General features: G+C 40.5%; 1 protein-coding gene across 1 annotated transcript in view; it reads left to right on the forward strand.

Annotated features, from left to right (window-relative positions):
* Positions 1-1,813: 1,813 nt before the first annotated feature.
* The window catches only part of TM9SF3 (transmembrane 9 superfamily member 3), a 59,332-nt gene continuing 40,312 nt past the window's right edge, over positions 1,814-20,833 (forward strand). The window contains exons 1-2 of the mRNA XM_070363681.1: positions 1,814-2,088; positions 11,172-11,367. Of these exons, the coding sequence (XP_070219782.1) occupies positions 1,993-2,088; positions 11,172-11,367 (292 nt within the window). The 5' untranslated portion in view covers positions 1,814-1,992. The remainder of the gene's footprint in view (positions 2,089-11,171; positions 11,368-20,833) is intronic.

Consider the following 20,833-nt stretch of genomic DNA (forward strand, 5'->3'; position numbering starts at 1 on the left):
TAATATAACATTGTAAATCAACTATACTCCAAAAAAAATGAAAAAATCAAGAGCAAAGGTACAGAGGTATAAAAGAATCTGGTGTATTTGGGAAATATAGGGATGTAGCCTGAGCAGAGATCAGTGCGAGGTAAAGTTGAGGAGATAAATTGGGAACTGATTCTGCAGTTGCATGCTAATAGGATTATCCTTTAGGAAGGAATTTTTTTCTAATTACACATATAGCACATACCCATTGTGTAAAACACTCAAATATTGGCAGTCACGTACTCTGTTAATGGTTTGAGTCATAATCTTTCAGATTATTTTCTGTGGTTAGACTAATATCATTCAAAATGGAATTAGAGTCTGTATTTGCAAATTTTTTTCACGTAAAATTGTCTCTTGGCTATCATTCCATGCCAGCATATACAAGTCTACTTCATTTCTTAAAATGATTGTATGGATGGCAGTCCATTAGTAGTAAGAAATACTGATTCTGGGGCTTTCTTGGTGGTTCAGTGGCTAAGACTCCACACTCCCAATGCAGGGGGCCCGGGTTAGATCCCTGGTGGGGGAACTAAATTCCACGTGCCACAACTAAGTGTTCATATGCTGCAAATAAAAAACCCAAGTGCCACAATGAAGACCGAATACAGCCAAATAATAAATAAATAAAAATATTAAAAACAAGACTGATTCTGAAGCCAGATGCTTGGATCAAGTCCTTCAGTAACCACTTAACCCTTCTGTGCTTCTGTTACCATTTCTGTAAAATGAACATACAGTGCCTGTTGCCTAAGGATTGAATCAATACATGTGAAGTGCTCACAATAGTGCCTGGCAGATGAAAACATTAGCTGTGATTTCTTGATTTATGTAGACAATGTACCAGGAGTATTTTAAGCAAGGCAGTAATATAGTTAGCTTTCTTCATAGAAGAATCACGCTGGTACCTGTTCGGGAGCATAAATAGGTAAGGACGACCGGTAATAAGAATCCTGTTAGGAGGTTGTTGCAATACATGGTGAGTGAGGTGTAGACGACTGGCTGTTACTAGGAGGGGAGAGGAAAAATAAATTCTTTAGATACTTCTAAGATAACAAATTCTAGAACTTGTTGACTGCTGATGGCTGATAGACACAACTCGACTCCAGGGCCCAGATGTTTATATATTTGACAAATAACTTTTGAGTTTCCACAATGGGCTTGACACTGTTCTAGTACATGTCAGTGAACAGGATTTCTGCTTAGGAAAGAAGCTGATTTTAAGAGGTGTTTCTATCTGTGGACGGGAGATTCAACAAACCAAAGAGAATTGTAAAAAGATTGAATAGTAGAGGTTCAATAAATATTCAGGGATTTTATGACACTCATCCAACCCGGCACCAGTTTAGCAACCTCTCTTAATGACGGTTATGGAGTTGGTGATTCATTCTCGGTGGGAGACGAACTCCTGTGAGGGTTATTTGATCTGACCCGCAACCGAGAGGGGGCAGGTCAGACTATTACCCCACTTCACAGCCGAGGAAAATGAGGCCAGGTACAGTTAAGCGTTTTGACCCAGGTCGCACAACTTGAACGGAGGCGGCTTCGGCCCTGCGCTGAGGGCCAGGCAGCCGCAAGGGGCGCGAGGCCCGGGCCAGTATGCGTGCCGCCGACCTTAGGAGCCGGCGGGCGGACCCGCCGGACCCTCGGGCGGCCCTCAGCAGCCACGGACTCGCGCCTCCCGGGCGGGGCGGCCGGCGGCGGTTGCGGCCCCGCGTCGCGAGGCACTTCCGGCGTGTGCCGGGGTGGCCGGATGACGTGGCTGAGTCAGAGGAAGAGGCAGGGAGGCGCGGGGGGCGGGGGAGGCTCCGGAGCGGGCGGTGACGGCGGCGGCGCGGAGGAGCCAGCGGCTGGGCCCGGGCCCCGTGCGTCTGTCCGCGCCCCGTGGATGCGAATCGGCCGCGGCGGAGGCGGCGGCGGAGGAGGAGTCGGTGGGCCGGCGCCGGTCCGGTGGGAGCGCGGAGGATGAGGCCGCTGCCGGGCGCTCCCGGCGTGGCGGCGGCCGCCGCGCTGTTGCTGCTGCTGCTGCCCCGGGCCCGGGCGGACGAGCACGAGCACACGGTGAGAAGAAGCGCTCCCTGCCGGCGCGGCCGCCTCCGCCCGTTCCCCCCGGCCCGCCGCCTCGGCAGGCCTGGCGCGGCCTGGACGGCCCGGCTGCCCGGCCGAGCCCCGCGGCCGCCTTCCGGTTGGGCCTGGCGGAGCAGGAACCCCGGGAGCGGGGAGGAGGCATTTCCGTGTGTTCCCGGGACAGGACTCCACTCTCGAGTGCCTGGGCCTCATTTCCCCAACCCGGACCTAATGGCGCCGAACCTCTGGGTCCACGGGCCCCGGGAGCCGGGAAAGAAGCGGAGTCTGAGGGTCGGGGCTTACTTGGCCGCGGCATTGAGGGCCGCAGGCAGCCAGTCTCGGGGCTGGTGTCCCCCAGGGAAGGGAGCTGCGCCCGTGCTGCTGGGGGGCTACGACACGGCGGAAGATGGATGCACCACCTATTACTCGTCATACACTAACCAGGAAATATCCACCACTTAATGGTGCTCACCGGCATTTATTTCCCCCTCCTGCCCAAACCGGAATCTAACCCTGGCGTGGGGACAACCTTGATAAACTTGAGGTGAAGAGCACTTTACACGTGTACAGGCCCTCAGCCACCCGCATCCGCCTTGGAGGCCTTGTAACTTTCTCTTCACCTCTTCTGGCCCCGAGATGAGGCTCGCGTCCCAGTGGTCTAGGGCAGCTTCTGATTGTGCGGAGTCTTAAGTTGCCCAGCCCTCTTGTCTTGCTGGGAACAGTCCGTTTTTGCATTTAGCCTAAAATTGACCGACTGTTTGTTTAATTGGCATTTTCCACATCAAAGCTTGGATATTAACGACTCCTCTTGTGACTTTCACTTAGGAATGTAATTCAGTGACTTTTTGAATGGTAGATGTGAGCAGAACAGTAAAGTCATGTAAATTAGAGGGTGAGTGTGAGTGGTTTGTGTTTTTAGACCTTAACTCATTAATGATACGACTTTGCATGAGAGGTTGTGTAGTACTAAATCTGAAAGTCTTCTGTCATTTCTGACAAGTGAGGAAATGGCCAGAAAAGTCTGTAGGTTAGCTGTGCTCTTCATTTAGTAAACACGAGTTCTAAGCTTTCAGGTGCAGCGACTTGAGTCACAGCAACTTCTTATCTGTATATTTTTTAAGTCCTGGGCTCGGTGACATTTTTGTACTGTATTTGTGACTTTTCACCTTAAGGTAGTTTTATTCGCAGGTTAAATAGTTTAAAAACTTGTCTCAAAGAGTAAGAAGTGTTCATTTCCAATGGGCATTCTTTTGGCCAATGAGTACTAATATTTTTCCAGTTTTTTGGGGCACTTTGGAAAAGTTACCATGTAAAACTCGGAATTGTCTCTTTAGTTCCACCGTACAGGCATATAAGCTTAAGAGTAGTATTTTACTTTTTTAAAGTGAAAGTCGCTCAGTCTTGTCGGACTCTCTGCGACCCCGTGGAAATTTTACGGTCCATGGAATTCTCCAGAACAGAATACTGGAGTGGGTAGCCTTAACCTTCTCTAGGGGATCTTCCTAACACAGGAATCGAACCCAAGTCTCCCGCATTGCAGGCGGATTCTTTACCAGCGGAGCCATAAAGGAAGCCCAGGAACACTGGAGTGGGTAGCCTATCCTCCATTGGATCTTCCCGCCCCAGGAATGGAACTGGGGTCTCCTGCTTTGCAGGCACATTCTTTACCAACTGAGCTATCAGGGAAACCCCTTTTTATATTGTGTTTTATATAAACCGCTGTAATAGGGAAAAGAACATTAAAATGTTACAAATTGGATGTGAATAAAAATATTAGATTAATTTACAGGTTTAAAATGTAAATGGCAATTTAACTGAAATTTTATGGTAGGAACGTTTAGTATTTTAAAGCTAGAAATTGAATATAAAATACTTGATAAAAGGTTTTTGAGAGAATATGTCATGTATGAGAAGATTGTTGGACAAAAAAATTTGACTTTTATTTCAGTCATGTTTACATTGAACTGCTCTCACTTGTTAACACCTATTTTAAAAATTTAGGTATTTAAAAATTATAGGAAAAATAGCATGAAGATATATGTAAAAAATTTAAGTGTCATTATATATTTTTTGGCTATTAGCCAAGATATTTTATTTCTTAAAAGTTTCTTGAAAATATTTTTGAAAACTAGGCATTCACCTCAAACCAATAATAATACTGAAAAGGCTATGGTCAAGTGATTTTTTTTTTTTCCACCAAGAAGGCAGAAGTAGCTAATGAAGACAGAATGATACTGAAGGGAGAGAAAAACTGTCAAGGGAAGGTTACTGAGTAAGTGTTTAATAAATACTTGTGAAATTGGATTGTTAACCAAAGAACCATCTAGAAGTTAAAGTTTGCCCTTCAGATTAACTTTCTGTGAAGACAGTTTCCAGATAGAAATAATAGCTAAGCTTTAAAAAAAAAAAAGAAAAAGAATAGCTAAGCTTTTGTAGCAATATGTGGTAGGTAGTGTCCTAAGTACTTAATATGTATTAACTTGTATTTTAAACACATATTGATAATTTTGTGAAATGAATGGGATTATGTTCTCTGCATAGATGAGAAAATGGGATGGCGAAGAAGTTACTTGCTTGAGGCTGCACAACTAGTAACAGGTAGAGGTAGCATTTGAATTTAGGCAAACTGAATTAATAGTCTGCTGCACTCTCACAGGATATGCTCTACAGCCTTTTATCCTTAAAAGACAGGACAGTAAAACACTTGGTATCAAATTGAGTAATTTTCCGTGTTGATAATACTTTTAAGTGCTTAAAAGAAATGTTTGGGTAAGCCTGGTTTCATAGGGAATTGTTACTGAGGTTGTTTCAGTGAGGTTGGGTTAGTGTTAAAGAAGGATAGAAACGGGCATGTGACCCATGCAGCCACTTGGTTTGTGCAAGACATAAAGACTGCTTAGCGGAATGCTGTGCTGTCACCATTTGAAGTTCTTAATACTTGTTTAGAAAGGAGTCTTGCATGTTTATTTTGTGTTGGGCCCCACAAATTATGTAACTGATCCCAAGAAGGAGCAACTACCTACTTAATGCAGTTCCTCAAAGCCCTTGATTTCTCTTACTTTACCTACTGGATTAGGATTCAGCTGACCATTTGAGTCATATGGTATTTTTTTATGTGCTTATTTGTCCAATGCTCTTAATATTCTCAGAAGAATAATGGGAAAGAAACATACTGCTGGCTTCTAGAATATATACACATGCAGAATATATAAAATGAGTTCCTTTCAGTTTTTAAAGTACAGAACATACTCTTAAGTAAAAATTAAAGAACACTTTCATGAAAGACAGGTTATTAATAAATGATTGAGGAGTCATAAAAAGAACACTTAAGAGTGAAAGGTGTATAGGGTATGGCTCATGCTTGTTTGGATTTCTGAAAGTTGGAGCACTTGGAAACAACTAGAGTTAGATTATCATGTCTCCTAAGATTCCAGAGGACTCGTTAGAAAGATTGCAAATTGAGAATAGAATTTTAGAACTGGCAAGACTCAAGACTCATTTTCCTAATGACCTGAAGAGGCCCAGTGGCTGGCCCAGGGCCACAGGAAGAGTCTGAGCTACATGATTTCTAGTCCTTGTTTTTTTCCACCTGTCTTGTACATATAATTTCCATAGTAATACTATGTAAAAATATCAGCATCAAAAAATCAACAATCAGTGGCACAGGAATCTTAAAAGCATTTTATCATTTACACTGAAGCCTTGACTTATTTTGGGCTCTGTTTCCTCAAGGTCACAAAATCAAAAAATTTTTTCTGGGTCTGTCATATACCAGGCTCTGTGCTTGGCACAACAAGTGGTATTTAATCAGTGCTTGTTGAGTGACTTGAGTAATTGGGGAGCCGCCAGGGGTAAGAATATGCAAGGTTGGAAGTTTGATAACCCTGTTGCTTAACACAGACCATTGTTATTTAAGATGCATGGTCTTGGGGGTGCCTGTTGTGTTTTAGGGGCCCTACTAGGTTACAGTTCCATTTCTTTGTGGCCCATTGTACCTCCTATGGGTAATGTTGGAAGGACCCACTCTGTGCTTAGGATAGCCTTTGCTCAACACCTGCCATAAGCACTGTTACACCACTGGGTTAAAAAAAAGATGTTTTGTTTGGTTAGACAAATGGAAGCCTTTAGTCTTTATCTCTTGGGAGTATGGAACTCTTAAACATGTGAAGATTTGTAAAGAGGATAAACTATTTACTACAAGTGAATTTGTGAGTGTTTTAATATAGATCTAGTTTTAGGAAGTGCCAGAATTCATTGTCCTATTTTCAGCTGTACTCTATGGTAGACTAAAAGTTTGTTTAGGAATAGAGTTATTTTGAGAGAGGGCAGTTATCTCAAGAGATTATCCAAAAATACACTTATAATTTGTTTGTATTCACATTCTGATGTATGTGTTTTAAATAATTAAAAGTCATTGAAACTGTGATTTTTGAAACATTTCAGAACTGGATTTTGCTTTCTCAGATATGTGTTTTAAAGTAAGCATATATCTTTTCCCTCATCTCATAAAAGTAATGGCATTTGGGAACTTAGTCTGAGTCTTCAGTTCTTCGCCTGTCTACATAAATTCTGATTTATTTGGATTTTACATGAGATCGTCAGTAACCTTATCTCCTGAAGTGTTCCTCCTGAGAAAAGGTAATTCACCATGTCTATCAAGGAGGGAAACTTCTGTATCTGCACTTTCCCAGCACATATGCTGTGCTATGCTAAGTCACTTCAGTCATGTGCGACCCCATAGATGGCATCTCACCAGGCTCCTCCCTCCCTGGGATTCTCCAGGCAAGAACACTGGAGTGGGTTGCCATTTCCTTTTCCAGTTCATGAAAGTGAAAGTGAAGTTGCTCAGTCGTGTCGGACTCTTCATGACCCCATGGACTGCAGCCTACCGGGCTCCTCTGTCCATGGGATTTTCCAGGCAAGAGTACTGGAGTGGGTCTGTATTTAAATGAGAGACCCAACATTGGTGACTTCTTGAGAACAAAGGTCATTACTTTTGAGATTAGAGCACCAGGAGCTTCTTAGGAAGGTTTTTTTTCCTGTTGGGCAGTTTAAAGGCTCACATGGAAAAGTTGTTCAGTGTTTAGCACTTCCTTAAGTGCTTTGTACAACTGTACTTTTCCCAAATTCCTTTATTTAGTTTTTGCTCTTCAGTTAATGAAGCTGATTAGGGATTAGCAAAAGTGTAGTCCTAGATTTATAAATGTGATGCAAATTAGAATGATCTTGGACAAATTATGTAACATCTCTTTTTAGTTTTTTCGTATCTGTAAAATGGGGAAAATCATAGGAGCTGTCTTATAAAGCTTTGAGAGATTAAATGTTTATATATATAAAGACCTTAGAACTGTGCCCAGCACATGGTATGTCCTTAAGAAGCCTCATGGAAGGAACCACCCCCATGCCCAGGGATCCTCTGATCCACTGCTATGCTTTACTTTTTCTCTCCCCTACTTCTGATTACACCCTGCAGGTAAGTTGTTAAATTCCATCTTGCTCTTTGGCAATTCAGTTTTTCCGAGGAAAGTATTTATAAAGAGCTTGCTAAGACATGGGATGTTTTGAAAGCAAATTAGACTAGCCTTTTGGCCGCACCACTGGTGTCTTAGATGGTAAAGAATCTGCCTGCAATGCCAGAGACCCGGGTTTGATCCGTGGGTCGTGAAGATCCCCTGCAGGAGGGAATGGCAACTCCAGTATTCTTGCCTGGAGAATTTAATGGACAGAGGGGCCTGGCGGGCTACAGTCCATGGCGTTGCAAAGAGTTGGACATGACTGAGCGACTCACACTTGTGACCGCCACAGGTGGAGGGGAGAGCCTTACCAGTCCTGTCTATCCACCGAGTTGGGGAGCCCAGGGACTTTTCCAGCAGCTTAGCAGAAGGAAAGGTTTTTCTCCTTAAAACGTTTCTTCCTTTTGGTATTTTCTTATTTCAAGATCTTTTAAGACACAGTTTTCTCTCTTGAAAAAGAACTCTCCCCTTGACCTTGTCTTGGAAATACTTATTCTCAGGGATAATCAAAAACTATAATGAAAAGTAAACATTTTAAGTTCTTGAAATCTGTGATCTGTATAAGGAGCAATGTAAAAGAAACATTTTTAACCTTAATATTCACCCTAATCTGTGTGTGTGTATGCGTGTTTATGTCTATATAACATATATATATATATATATGTATGTATTTTCCCGCCAATCCCTGCTTCAGTCCTCTTCCCAGAAGGAATCCTAGGCTACAGAATTGTACACATTTTGTTATAGTACAATTTGCATCATGTCATCAGAACTCTACTACCCCATTAAAGGTTTCATGAATGTTTAAAATGAGTGACTTCAGAATGTGTAGTTAACACACACTATGACACTATGACCTTTAAATTATTTTAGTCTTATGTTTCAATCTGTATGAAATAAATGAATGCTCTATTTTAACAAGTGTTAGTGTTCAAGTTTTTGTCTATTTTTAGAGGAATATGAGTATTAGGATTTATAGAGAAGGTGTTCTGTTTATTTTTACAAGTTGTTAACGTTTATAAAATTTCTGCAGACTCTCAGCAGAATTAATGACAAGAATCGTTCCTCTCTTTCAGGGTTATAATCCTGAATGGGTACATGTGATTACCTCTCCTTACTTCTTTCAAAGGATACCATTGCATTCAGTGCACATACTTAAAACTTCTAAGTTGCTAACAACCTTTCATTTCAGCCTTTCTTCAGTGTTTTTTCATCATATTTATTAAATATTTTTTGTGTACATGGTACTGTGCCAAAAGGTTTCTACTCTGTGAACAGGTCTCAATTCTATTATAATACCAGCTCTGTTCAGTGAATACTGATTGGTTTAGAGAACTCTTCTGAGACTTGTTATGCTGTATCTATATCTGTGCAGAAAGGAATACCTTGATTGACTAGTGCAGTGAGACCTTGAACGTTGGACAGAAGGGTGATGTCATATGGATATTTTTCAAGCCCCTAAAGTAACAAGAATAGTTATGAATGGGGATCTATGGGTACATTAAGACTTTTGATTGGTTTCTTCATACATAAAGATTATGTACAGTTTTTCTGGATTCACTTGAAACAGCTTGTGATTTTCCATATTATTATTCATCCCAATCCTTCTGTACCAAAGCAAAAATAATCATTCTTTTACTGTTGTTACAATACTCTTTTCACCTTAATTGTAACACTATTTCTTCACTGTAAATCATTTACTTTTTTGGCTCCACTTTGGACTGTGATTTTGCTTTATACACTTAGGACAAGATTTACCTTTATAGCCTTAACACCTAGTACTGTGCTTAGTACATGTGTTATGTATTCAAAAAGTCAGGTAGTTTTTTATTTCCTTGATGAGGTACCCGAATGATGTCTTAGGACAGTGAGACATTATGTTTGAAGGTGATTAGATCTAAGTCCTAGTTTGATGGTGGTACGAATCAAAAGAGGCAGATGCTTTATGTAAGAATAGACAAGTCAATGGTTTTTGGAATGCAGAGGGACTTGGGGTTGAGTCTCCATGTCTGAGAGGATAATACCATTAGAAAAAGTTTTGAGGGGTTGCATTTGGGTGGGATGAGTTTATTTGGGAGATCTTGGATTTTGATGGAAAATGTTTATTCATTTTAGATGGAGGAAAAGTGAAGTGAAAGTCGCTCAGTTGTGTCCAACTTTGCAACCCCATGGACTGTATAGTCCATGGGATTCTCCAGGCCAAAATACTGGAGTGGGTAGCCTTTCCCTTCTCCAGGGAATCTTCCCAACCCAGGGATCGAACCCAGGTCTTCTGCATTGTGGGCGATTCTTTATCAGCTGAGCCACAAGGGAAGCCTGAGAATATTGGAGAGGGTAGCCTATCCCTTCTCCAGGGGATCTTCCTGACCCGGGAATCGAACCAGGGTCTCCTGCATTGCAGACGGATTCTTTACCAACTGAGCTATGAAGGAAGCCATTAGATGGAGGACTGGGAGTAATGTTTGGTATTTGGGCTGGTTGGTCAGGTTTCTCTTTTATATGCTCCATAGCACCCTGCCTGATTCTAATTGCTCATTCAGTGTCCATCTTTTTGTTTAGGCTCTAAGCTCTAGTAGGGCAGGAAATGTGTCTTGTTCAAAGCTGTCTCAGTTATGAACACAATTATTGGCACATAGTAGGTACTCAGTAAATAATTGGTGATATAAGTTCTTCACTGTTCGTTGACAAGCTGCATCTTATGTTGTCTTTCATTTATATTGCTAATTAGGATTATTAGTTTTAAAATCACTTGGTAACTACTCTTCATAGAATCATTGGAATTTTAAACTTGGGGAGATCTTAGAAATCTTTATTAGTTTCCCCAGTCAGACCCTGGAAATGTGAAGTCACTTACCCAAAGTCATTGGACCACAGCCCAAGTTTAGCTACATAAAGTATTCACTGATGGGTAAAGCCATAATTGTTAATTCAAAAAAATTTGCATGCGGTAGCTGTGTTTCAGGCTGATAAAGGGAAAGACAGAATGATGGCTTGGATGAGGTGTGGAGGTTTCACAGTATGGCTTTCTCTTCCTCTTCTTTGGTCATTTCCTCCCTTTGACCAATGATTGTGGGGGGGGAAAAAGGTGAAATTTTATTTGTGCTTGCTGACAACATTAGATTTTTGGAGTTTCCAGTGATTAACATAGGTTCCGGATAAACTGCTGATTTTGTTTCCTCCTCCTTTGTCCACATTAGCATGGTGAATCATGTTAGTTCTAGGTTTATCGTTATTTGATAGTGTAAATTTTAAGTCTAAACATATTCTTACAGGTTATTGGGGTTTATTTAAACAGTATCTTCTATAAAACAAAGTCTGGAAAACATGAATCTGCCTGAGACCATAATCAGAATATATCATTTTAAAATTCACCAAATTTCATTTTTAATGTGTAGAAACTGATCATCATTTTGAAACAAGCTTCCAGCATTTTATTTTAAACCTTCCAAAACTGAGATAGTACATTTTTGTTTAGAATAAATAGCAAAATATTCCCTTAATTTGAATTAGATTTTTTTTTTTAAACATATTCTTAACTTGCTTTTTTTGGTTTGTTTGTTTCAGTATCAGGATAAAGAGGAAGTTGTCTTATGGATGAATACTGTTGGGCCCTACCATAATCGCCAAGAGACATATAAGTACTTTTCACTTCCATTCTGTGTGGGGTCAAAAAAAAGTATTAGTCATTACCACGAAACTCTGGGAGAAGCACTTCAAGGAGTTGAATTGGAATTTAGTGGTCTGGATATTAAATTCAAAGGTATGTAAACCTTAATAGTCCTCATGATAAAACAGGGTTTCTCAACTTTGGCACTGTTGACGTTGGGTCCAGATGATTCTTTGTGGGGGTGTGGGGGTGGGTTGTCTTGAGCATGGTGGGATGCTGAGCAGAGTTCCTGGCCTCTACCCACCAGATGACAGTAGCACTTCCCAGTTGTGACAATCAAAAACATTTTTAAACTTTGGTAATCACCCTTGTTTGAGATCCACTGCTCCAGACTCTAACCCTAAAAGTCTCATCTAACCCTAAAAGATGTTTTTATCTTTAAGTTATGTGTGTTATATTTAGAAAAGTATACTAGTAACTAACAAAGATTTGTTTTGAATATTTATAAAATATGCATGGATCTTATTAATAAAATTACACTTCCTTAGCATATTTATTTCTGAAAGGTGTTTTCTAGTAAATTCTTTAGTGATTGGACATAATGTGTTTGGGGAAAGCTTTCATAGATTGCTAATGGAGTCATTTCCAGAGGTACAGAGATGTAATGGGCTGTATGGATACTTAAAAATTATGTGTAAAGTCTCAAATTCAAATTTGTATGATTGGCTCAGTGTATTTATCAGTGTTGTATTGCTTTATCCTCTCAATACCTGTTTAGTGTGGTTTAATATTTTAAGTCAAGGACTTGTTAAAATTAGGGGGGGAAATCCCCTGTAGCTATTTATTATTTGTTTTATCAGTGCCCAAGAGTGTGTTTATACTTTTTATTTTTCTCTGTGAAGTTTGTCTCAGCAGGTATTTCCTGCATGGACATTTTTACCTGGTGGGCAGATACCTGAGTAATTGAATTTTTGCAGGATCTTTGATTAGGTATCTTGATGTCTGAATAGAGCATGAATCTTGTAATCAGAAGCTTTGAATTTTAATCTTGTTTCTTTTACTCTATTGATTTTAGTAAAGTTGTTTACTCCAGTTTTAACTTTATTGTCTACATGTATGAAATGATTAGTAATGGCCCTCTGATATTTTTAGCCTTTTGGGAAGAGAGTGTGAAAAGAGGTATTTTAAAGATAATATTTTGAATGTAATGTTTAATTTTGATTTGTTAAATTCTGTTGTTTTTAGGATGTTTTTCCTTATTGTTGAAAATAGGTATAAGCATTTACATTTTTTTTCCATACTTTCCTTGGGATTTAATTATAAAATTAAGTTATAAATTTAAACCACAATGGCATGGCTTGTAACTTTATGAATTACTATAAACATGCCCTGAGGCTTGTTTTAATTTAATGAGGTAATTTATTTAATCAGAAATAAGGAGGAAACTTAGAATATATGGTCTTCAAGAGCCTCAGTACTACATTTATTCACATATTCTCTCCCCTCCCATATTTGATGGACTTCCCTGGTGGCTTGATACTCATGTCTAATTTATTAAAAAGGATCCAGAGAAAGAATAGGCAAAAACCCTGAGTCCTTCGTTGCTACTATGAACAGATTTCATCCCTTTTTGAAATCTTCACTTGTACTTACTAAAGAAGAGTTACTCTTTCAGCTGTCTTAATGATTCTTATTTTATTAGTTTCTTGAGGCTGAAATGGAAAGATTACTTAGATAGAGGGGGATGGTTTTCATGGGCTGTAGAAGTGGAATTTATTTTCCTTTCAGACTAAACACTTTTAGATGAAAAGAATCAGAACTGGCTGATGTCACTCCCTAAGAGCCGACAGTTCCTTGGAGTTCTGTCAACCCTGCACTATAGCATGGATATGCTGCTAAAGGAGCTGCCACGTTACGTGGTCCAGATGCAATAGAAAATGCTAATTAGACTTCTCTTTCAGTTGTAGATCCTTGGTCTCCCTGTTCAGAGATAAAGTTGATCACGCTTTGAAAAGTGTTTTGTGGGGTTTCTTGGTTGTTCTTGTATCGTAGAATTTTAAAGGTGGAATGGACCTTGCAGATGGTGACATCTGATTTCCTCTTAGGGAGGCCCAGAGATGAAACGATTTACCTAAGGCATACTGCAGCATGCTAATACTTGTCGAAACTTGAGCCCTCTGTCCCTGTGTGAATTGTAGAAGTATTTATATTGTTAATCTTTCATCCCTTAAGTATTTGATTTTTAAAGGTTCTTCTGAAGGCATACTCAAGTAAGACAATACAATTTTGGAAATACTGTGACACTAGGAAAAACTATCTATATACAAATACAGATACACACTTAGGCGTGCATTCACACAAATGTAAGTTGTTTTTTTTTTTTTTACCTAGTAGATTCTGTCAGGCTAAATGGATCGGTGGTGTTTCGTAAAATGAAGGTCACTAAATAGATGCTTTTAGGAAACTAATGGTGGCGCAGTGGTAAAGACCCGCCTGCTAGTGTAGGCAGACAGGAGAGACTCTGGCTTGGTCCCTGCGTCAGGAAGATGCCCTGGAGTAGGAAATGGCAACTCTCTCCGTCTTCTTGCCTGGAGAATCCCATGGACGGAGGAGCCTGGAGGGCTACAGTCTGTGGGGTTGCCAAGAGTCAGACATGACTAAGCATTCTTAGAGGAGAAGATGGTAGTTTTGAGTCTAATGTAGGATACTCCTCTTTCAAGATTTTATGTACAACTTAGTTTTTTCCTTCCTTAATAGTTTTTATACTACCACTTAACAAAATGCTACATTGAGAACATTTAGAGAAAGTTAGAAAGAAAAGGGCATACTCAAATTGGGTATCTTTGAGACTTGAAATCATTACCCTTTAATTTTCAAGGGTACCTCTCTCTTGGAGTCTTGCTTTTATGGAGTGGAAAGAACATGTGCTTTAGAGTCAGAGACTTGATGCATCTCAGCGCTGCCTCTGCCTGTCTGTATGGTTCTGGACAAATTATTCAGCCTCTTTAACCTTACTTCCTCATCTTTGAAATGAGGGAAATATTCACTTGATAGAATCATCAGATTTAAATGAGATGATGCATATACATCATTTATCAAAGTTCCTGAAAGTTTACATTCAGGAAAAGGTCATTGTTATGAATACTAATAGCACATAGTATGTGTCTGTACTTCAAACTTGATTTTGTATTAGCAATTACAAAATGCTAATTGACTAAATTATAAAATTCAATTATAAAACAATAATTGAGTTTATTGACTATAGTATAGGATTTGACTTATCCTCAAGCTGCTGGGTGGTTTAGTTAATTCCACAGGGGCTAGGACAATTGAATTCTTGTTCACTGTTGCATCCTTAGCTATTAAGTTATAGTGAGCTCTAATTGTCTGGCACCTGGTTTGTGCGTACTTGTTCTTTATGATAACTGGTTCATTAGTTATTTTTCTTTGTTTAAGTTTAAAGTTTTTATTTTGTATTGGGGTATAACGAATTAACAATGTTGGGGTAGTTTCAGGTGAACAGCAAAGGGACTCAGCCATACAGACACATGTATCTCTTCTCTCCCAAACACCCCTCCCATCCAGGCTGGCACGTAACACTGAGCAAGACTTCCATGTGCCATACAGTGGGTCTTTATTAGTCATCCATTTTAAATAGAGCAGTGTGTACATGACCTTCCCGAAGTCCTTAGCTGTCTCTTCCCCCGGGCAACTATAAGTTTGTTTCCTAAGTCTGTGAGTCTCTTTCTGTTTAGTAGGTGAAGTTCATTTGTGTCGTTTCTTTTTAGATCCCACATGAGGGATGTCACTTGATATTCCTTTGTCTGGCTTACTTCACTCAGTAAGATGTAAGATGGATTCTCTAGGTCCATCCATGTTGCTGCAAATGGCATTATTTCATTCTTTTTAAAGGCTGAGTGATATTCCATTGTAGATATGTCCTACATCTTCTTTTTCTGTTCCCTGCTCAGTGGACATTTAGGTTGCTTCCATGTCTTGGCTATTGTAAACAGTGCTGCGATGAACATTGGGGTGCATGTATCCTTTTGGATCATGCTTTTCTACGGTTATATGCCCAGGAGTGGGATTGCAGGGTCATGTGGTAGCTCTATTTTTAGTTTTTTAAGGAACCTTCATACTACTCTCCATAGTGGCTCTACTAACTTACATCCCCACCAACAGTGCAGGAGAATTCCCTTCTCTCCACATCCTCTCCAGCATTTGTTGTTTGTGGATTTTTTTGGTGATAGCCTTTCTGACTGGTGTGAGCTGGTATCTCACTGTAGTTTTGATTTGCATTTCTCTAATAACTAGCAGTGCAGAACTAGAATAGTAATTCTTAAGCAGGGGAGGTGACCAACCACTCCATTCCCTCTCTTACAAGAATTCGTGTGGTATAATGAACAATTAATATAAATATTAATTGTTGAAAAGTTGATGGCTTCTAGAGGGTTCCTCGGAGAAGGCAATGGCACCCCACTCCAGTACTCTTGCCTGGAAAATCCCATGGACGGAGGAGCCTGGTAGGCTGCAGTCCATGGGGTCACTAATAGTTGGACACGACTGAGCAACTTCACTTTCACTTTTCACTTTCATGCATTGGAGAAGGAAATGGCAACCCACTCCAGTGCTCTTGCCTAGAGAATCTCAGGGACAGGGGAGCCTGGTGGGCTGCCATCTATGGGGTCACACAGAGTCGGACATGACTGAAGTGACTTAGCATAGCATAGCATAGAGGGTTCCTTCCTCCTGTTTATTTTATTGATCTTCCCTTGAATTTTCTCTTCCTTGAATATTCCAAGTTAACAGAGGGGTTAACTTATTTTACTGGTATTTCTTCTACTTCTGTAGAGTGAAATGGTGAGTACTGCAGATATGGAGATATACCAGGGACTGTTTAAGACTCTTTTGTATTTCTAATTCAGTGATTCTCAATCTTGTCTATTTTCATCCTTGAAATAAACTTATAGAGGTGTATTATACCTATTTTTCAGACTAGGAAGTTGGGGCCCAGAGATGAAGTAAACTTGTCTAAGGATTCACAGATGAAAAGTGGGAAAGTGAGAATGTGAACTAAGCAGCCCAGCGTTAGAGTTTGAGCTTTAACCAATTTGAGTTTTAACGACTCTGCAGTATTTCCCTTCAGATATCTGACCGGGGTGGTAAAGCCTGATTGCCAAAGGGTGGGGAAAGGGCTTGGGAAGGTGCAAGTCCTTTCTTTCAGCCTGAATGAAGATTTTTGTTTTTGGTAACCCCACCCCGTCTCCAGTCCCTGGATTCCTGCTCATAATGTTCCTGCTCTTCTGAGGCTGGAGCCTCTCTGCTGAAGTTCTCTAGGGCAAGTGCCTTTGGTCAGCGGCAGGGGCAAGTTGAGGGTATTCATCTGGTTGTGTGGTGGGTGGGGGAGGGGACCTGGGCTTCCAAGTCCTCCATACACGTAGTCTCATACAGTGTGTTCAGCCCTGTGTCTGTCTGTCCTCCACCTTTCCACGTGTGTGGTGCCTCCAGGTCCTGAGAGAGCCTCCTGTGTCCTGTGACGACGGTCCTAGCGTCCCTTCTGTTACAGCTTCCTCTGGCTTATTAGTCGTTGCCATCTTCCATTTGTTCTCCGTTTCCTCAACATTTATTGAAATCTTTTCTCACTGTCTTCCTTTCTGTCCTTGTGCGCCTACATTTTTTTTCTTCCTCTATTGACATTTTAATGGAGTTTCGGAAGGTAAAAGACACTTGTGGTCAGGCTGCCTTGTTTAGTTGGAAGTCTGGGAACTCGGTGCAGTGTTCTGTCCTGTTGGTTTCAACTGAAGTGTTGTAGCTCAACCAGGCAGTTTGAATCTTACATTGAATCTGGACTAGATATTTTGAATTCATGGTGTTAGCAATTTTTTAAACTTTACACTGAAAATTTAACTGAAAATTTGATAAGCACAGTCTTTCTATAAGTTCTTATTCAAACCATTGCTAACATTGTTTTCTTCAGATTGACATCTGTCTCTCTTGTTTTCAAAACAATGTGTGTGTGTATATATATATTTCTTTTTATTTTAACAGTGAGATAGGATCAATGTACAAAATTTAGAAACTACAGAGAAGTGTAAAGAGTATAAAAATCACCTGGATATAAATACTAGTAATAGTTTCCTCTTTTTTTTCTGAGCATCTTTACAATCATTTGCATTATTTAAGATTTTGAATATTGGGTTCATGTTATTAGTATGATTTTAAAAATGTATTTAATGAGCACTTACATTATGTTTGTTATGTGCCAGATACTGTTCTGAGCACTTGCTCATTTAATGTTATGTATTAATTAGTTTTTAATCTTTTTTTCTTAACATCTTATGAGCTTGTCCTCAGATTGTTAATTACTGTTTAAATGTGTTTGTTTAGTTTTCTGTGAGTGGATATTATAATTTCCCCCGTTTCCCAGTGGCAGTTTACTCATTATTTTCTTTCCTTCCTTCCCCCCTCCCCTTTTTTTTCTGTTAGAAATAATGATGCATTTGTCTATACTAGCACATAGGTACTTTATTTCATCTTTGACTCTTTCATTAGGTTAAATTCTTAGAAGTTGAATTACTGAATCCAAAGGTATACATGGCAGTTGTTTTTACATGTTGCCAGATAGCCACCTGGAAAAAAATTATACAGTTTATCCTGCCAGTCAGTTGGGTCAGTTAGTATTGTTTATGGTTATTAATTAACAGTGAAAATGCCAGTTTTTCAGTCCTTTTTTAAAAGGTTCATTCAGCAGTTTTTGAGTGCTTACTGTATTCCAGAGCCCTGCGGTAGGCTCTGGGTATACAAAGTTGAGTAACAAGCTCTGGCTTCAGGGGTCTGTAGACCCTCTGGAATTGTACTCTTAATTTTGAGTGAATATGCATTTTCAGGGGATAAGGGAGATATCACTTTCATTGGATTTTCAGAGAGGTACGTATAGTCACTATCTGTGACTATATGGGCACTTGTTGTCCTTAAAACAGCTCTGGGACAGAGATAGCATAGATGTTATCTCTTTTACACCTGAGAGACCTGAGGATCACAGAGGTTAAGTGAATTGCTTTTATTCACAAAGATAGTAAGTAATGATACCCAGACTAAAATCCAAGTTCTGCCCATTTCTCTATCATTTGTCTAAAGTGACTTCATGAGAAACTTTGCTGAGTGCTGCTGAATTTCAGATAGAATATTTTTGATTTTCCAATTCAGTAATGCTATCAAAAGAAAAAGTAAACAAAGGAAGGCGTGATATGTTCTTAGAGAACTCATGAATAATTATCACATTCTTTTTTCAGTGCTTTCACTGTCTATTCAGTTATTAGTCTGGAGTGTTGTTGAGAATTGATTTACTGAAAATTGATTGAGAATGACAGATTTACTGGCATGTAGTTTCCAGAATCTACCCTTGCTTTCTGTTTGGAAGATCAGTGTTACATTTGCTACTTTATATAACTTTGGTTTTCTTCTTTTTCCCCCATAAAAAAATTCGCACTGGTAAGATCCTGAATCCTCCTCAGGATTCACAGGCGTGTCTCTCATGTGAAAAGAGCGTGTTGTTGTTGTTGTTGTTTAGTCGCTAAGTTGTGTGCGGATCTTCTGCGACCCCATGAACTGTAGGCCACCAGGCTCTCTGTCCATGGAATTTCTCAGGCAGGAATACTGGAGCAGGTGAGAAAGGTATATCCTATTGTAATTTTAAATTTGTGATTTGTGGTGATGGATTTTTCAGGTTGTGTTCCAGTCATGTAGAGTGCTGAGTGGCGATTTGGTATATTCAGAGACATTACGTTCCTTGTCTTCGAAGTGGCTTCCTCCAGAGGGAAGTGCTTGTTTCAGTTGAGCGACCAAGCTCTTCAGTTATTGGTGATGTTTGTATTTGCTTACATGCCTGCAAGAGGAATTTCATTCAAATATGACGAACCTAGGTCCTTATTACAGCCTTCCATAATGATGTTGTCTCTTTTACCTCAGTATTTGTTTTCTAGACTTTATATCACTGAAAGATACTCTTCAAGACTTCTGTATCAATCCTTCTGAGATACTCAGCTGAAAAATTTCATTTGTTTATATTGGTATTTTTTCCTTACACCCACACACTTCCACACCCCCTCCCCCGCCCCCATTCACAGGCAGATGCATGTCTGTGTGCATACTTAGTAATTTCCTTTGTCAAATAAATGGAAAATCATGCTCTTAAAATTTGTTAAAATGTTTTGTTTATTTGTTCAGTGCTTGCTCGGTGCAGGATACTGAAACAGGCAGAGCTGGGGCTGAAAAAGGTTATGATCAGTTATAGACATTGCTCTCAAGACCTGGTGGTCTTTTTGAGAAGCTGAGTACTGGTGTGAGGTTCTAGGTGGTGCAGGCCTAGGTGCTGTAGGAGGTATGGAAAGAAAGCCGTGGGGCTTCAGCGAAGGGGCAGGCTGCGTGGTTTCAGCCTGTGAAAGGGCTGGGGAATCAGAGATCACTCTGCGGGGGACAGAGTTGAGGAGTGGGAAAGATTTTAGGATAGACACGTGAGGTGGGGTTTACTGTACAAACCAAAGTCCAGAGGCCCCGGCAGCACAAGGTGTGTGGGAACTGCAGGTGGTTGACTTTGGCTAGAGTATAGGGAGAGAGGATGGTAGATGGTTGGAAAAGAGAGGGTTAAGCTAAAGTTCAGACTGTGAGGAATCTTTTCAAAGCTTTGTATGGGTAAATGTCATATTGTATACCTCATAACTTCATCAGAGAAACTACTACATTGTTAATGACAGTTATCAGTGAATGTCTGATTTAACACACGGAATTTGATGGCCTTGCAGAGGTAGCTGTGAGTTCTCCCACGGCCACTGGGGCCATTTGTTGCTGCTCAACCTGGACCTTCCTGTGGTTCTTGCTCTCCCCTCTGTAGCTCCAGTTGCCTGCTGCCCTTGGTGCATTAACACAATCTGTGGAAATCCCATTTGGAGCCCTCTTGCTGGTAGTTCTCTTAGCTCCTTTTGTAGTAATCTCTTTCTTAATTCTTCCTTCCTTCTCCTGTGTTCAGTCTCAGTTTTTGCCGTTATGAAAACCCTAAATTTCTTGCTGCCTTGAAAGGGCCTGGGCAGAAAGAAAACATGTATAGGAGCCATTGTTGTTGGATTGTCGTTCAGTCGCCCAGTCATGTCTGACTCTTTACGATCGCATGAACTGGAGCACGCCAGGCCTCCCTATCCCCCACCATCTCCCAAAGTTTGCCCAAGTTCATGTCTGTTGCTTCAGTGATGCCATCCAGCTGTCTCATCCTCTGACACCCTCTTCCCCTTCTGCCCTCAATCTTTTCCGGCATCAGGGACTTTTCCAGTGAGTCAGTTGGTCGCATCAGGTGCCCAAAATACTGGAGTTTCAGCATCAGTCCTTCCAATGAGTATTCAGGGTTGATTTCCCTTAAGATTGACTGGTTTGATCTCCTTGCTGTCCAGGGGACTCTCAGGAGTCTTCTCCAGCACCACTGTTCAAAGGCATCAGTTCTTCGGTGCTCCACCTTCTTTATGGTCCAGCTCTCATAACCCTACATGACCACTGGGAAGACCATAGCCTTGACTATACAGACCTTTGCTGGCAGAGTAATGTCTTAGCTTTTCAACACACTGTCTAAGTT

The sequence above is a fragment of the Bos mutus genome, chromosome 26, assembly GCF_027580195.1.
Source record: "Bos mutus isolate GX-2022 chromosome 26, NWIPB_WYAK_1.1, whole genome shotgun sequence".
In the NCBI taxonomy this organism is placed as follows: domain Eukaryota; kingdom Metazoa; phylum Chordata; class Mammalia; order Artiodactyla; family Bovidae; genus Bos; species Bos mutus.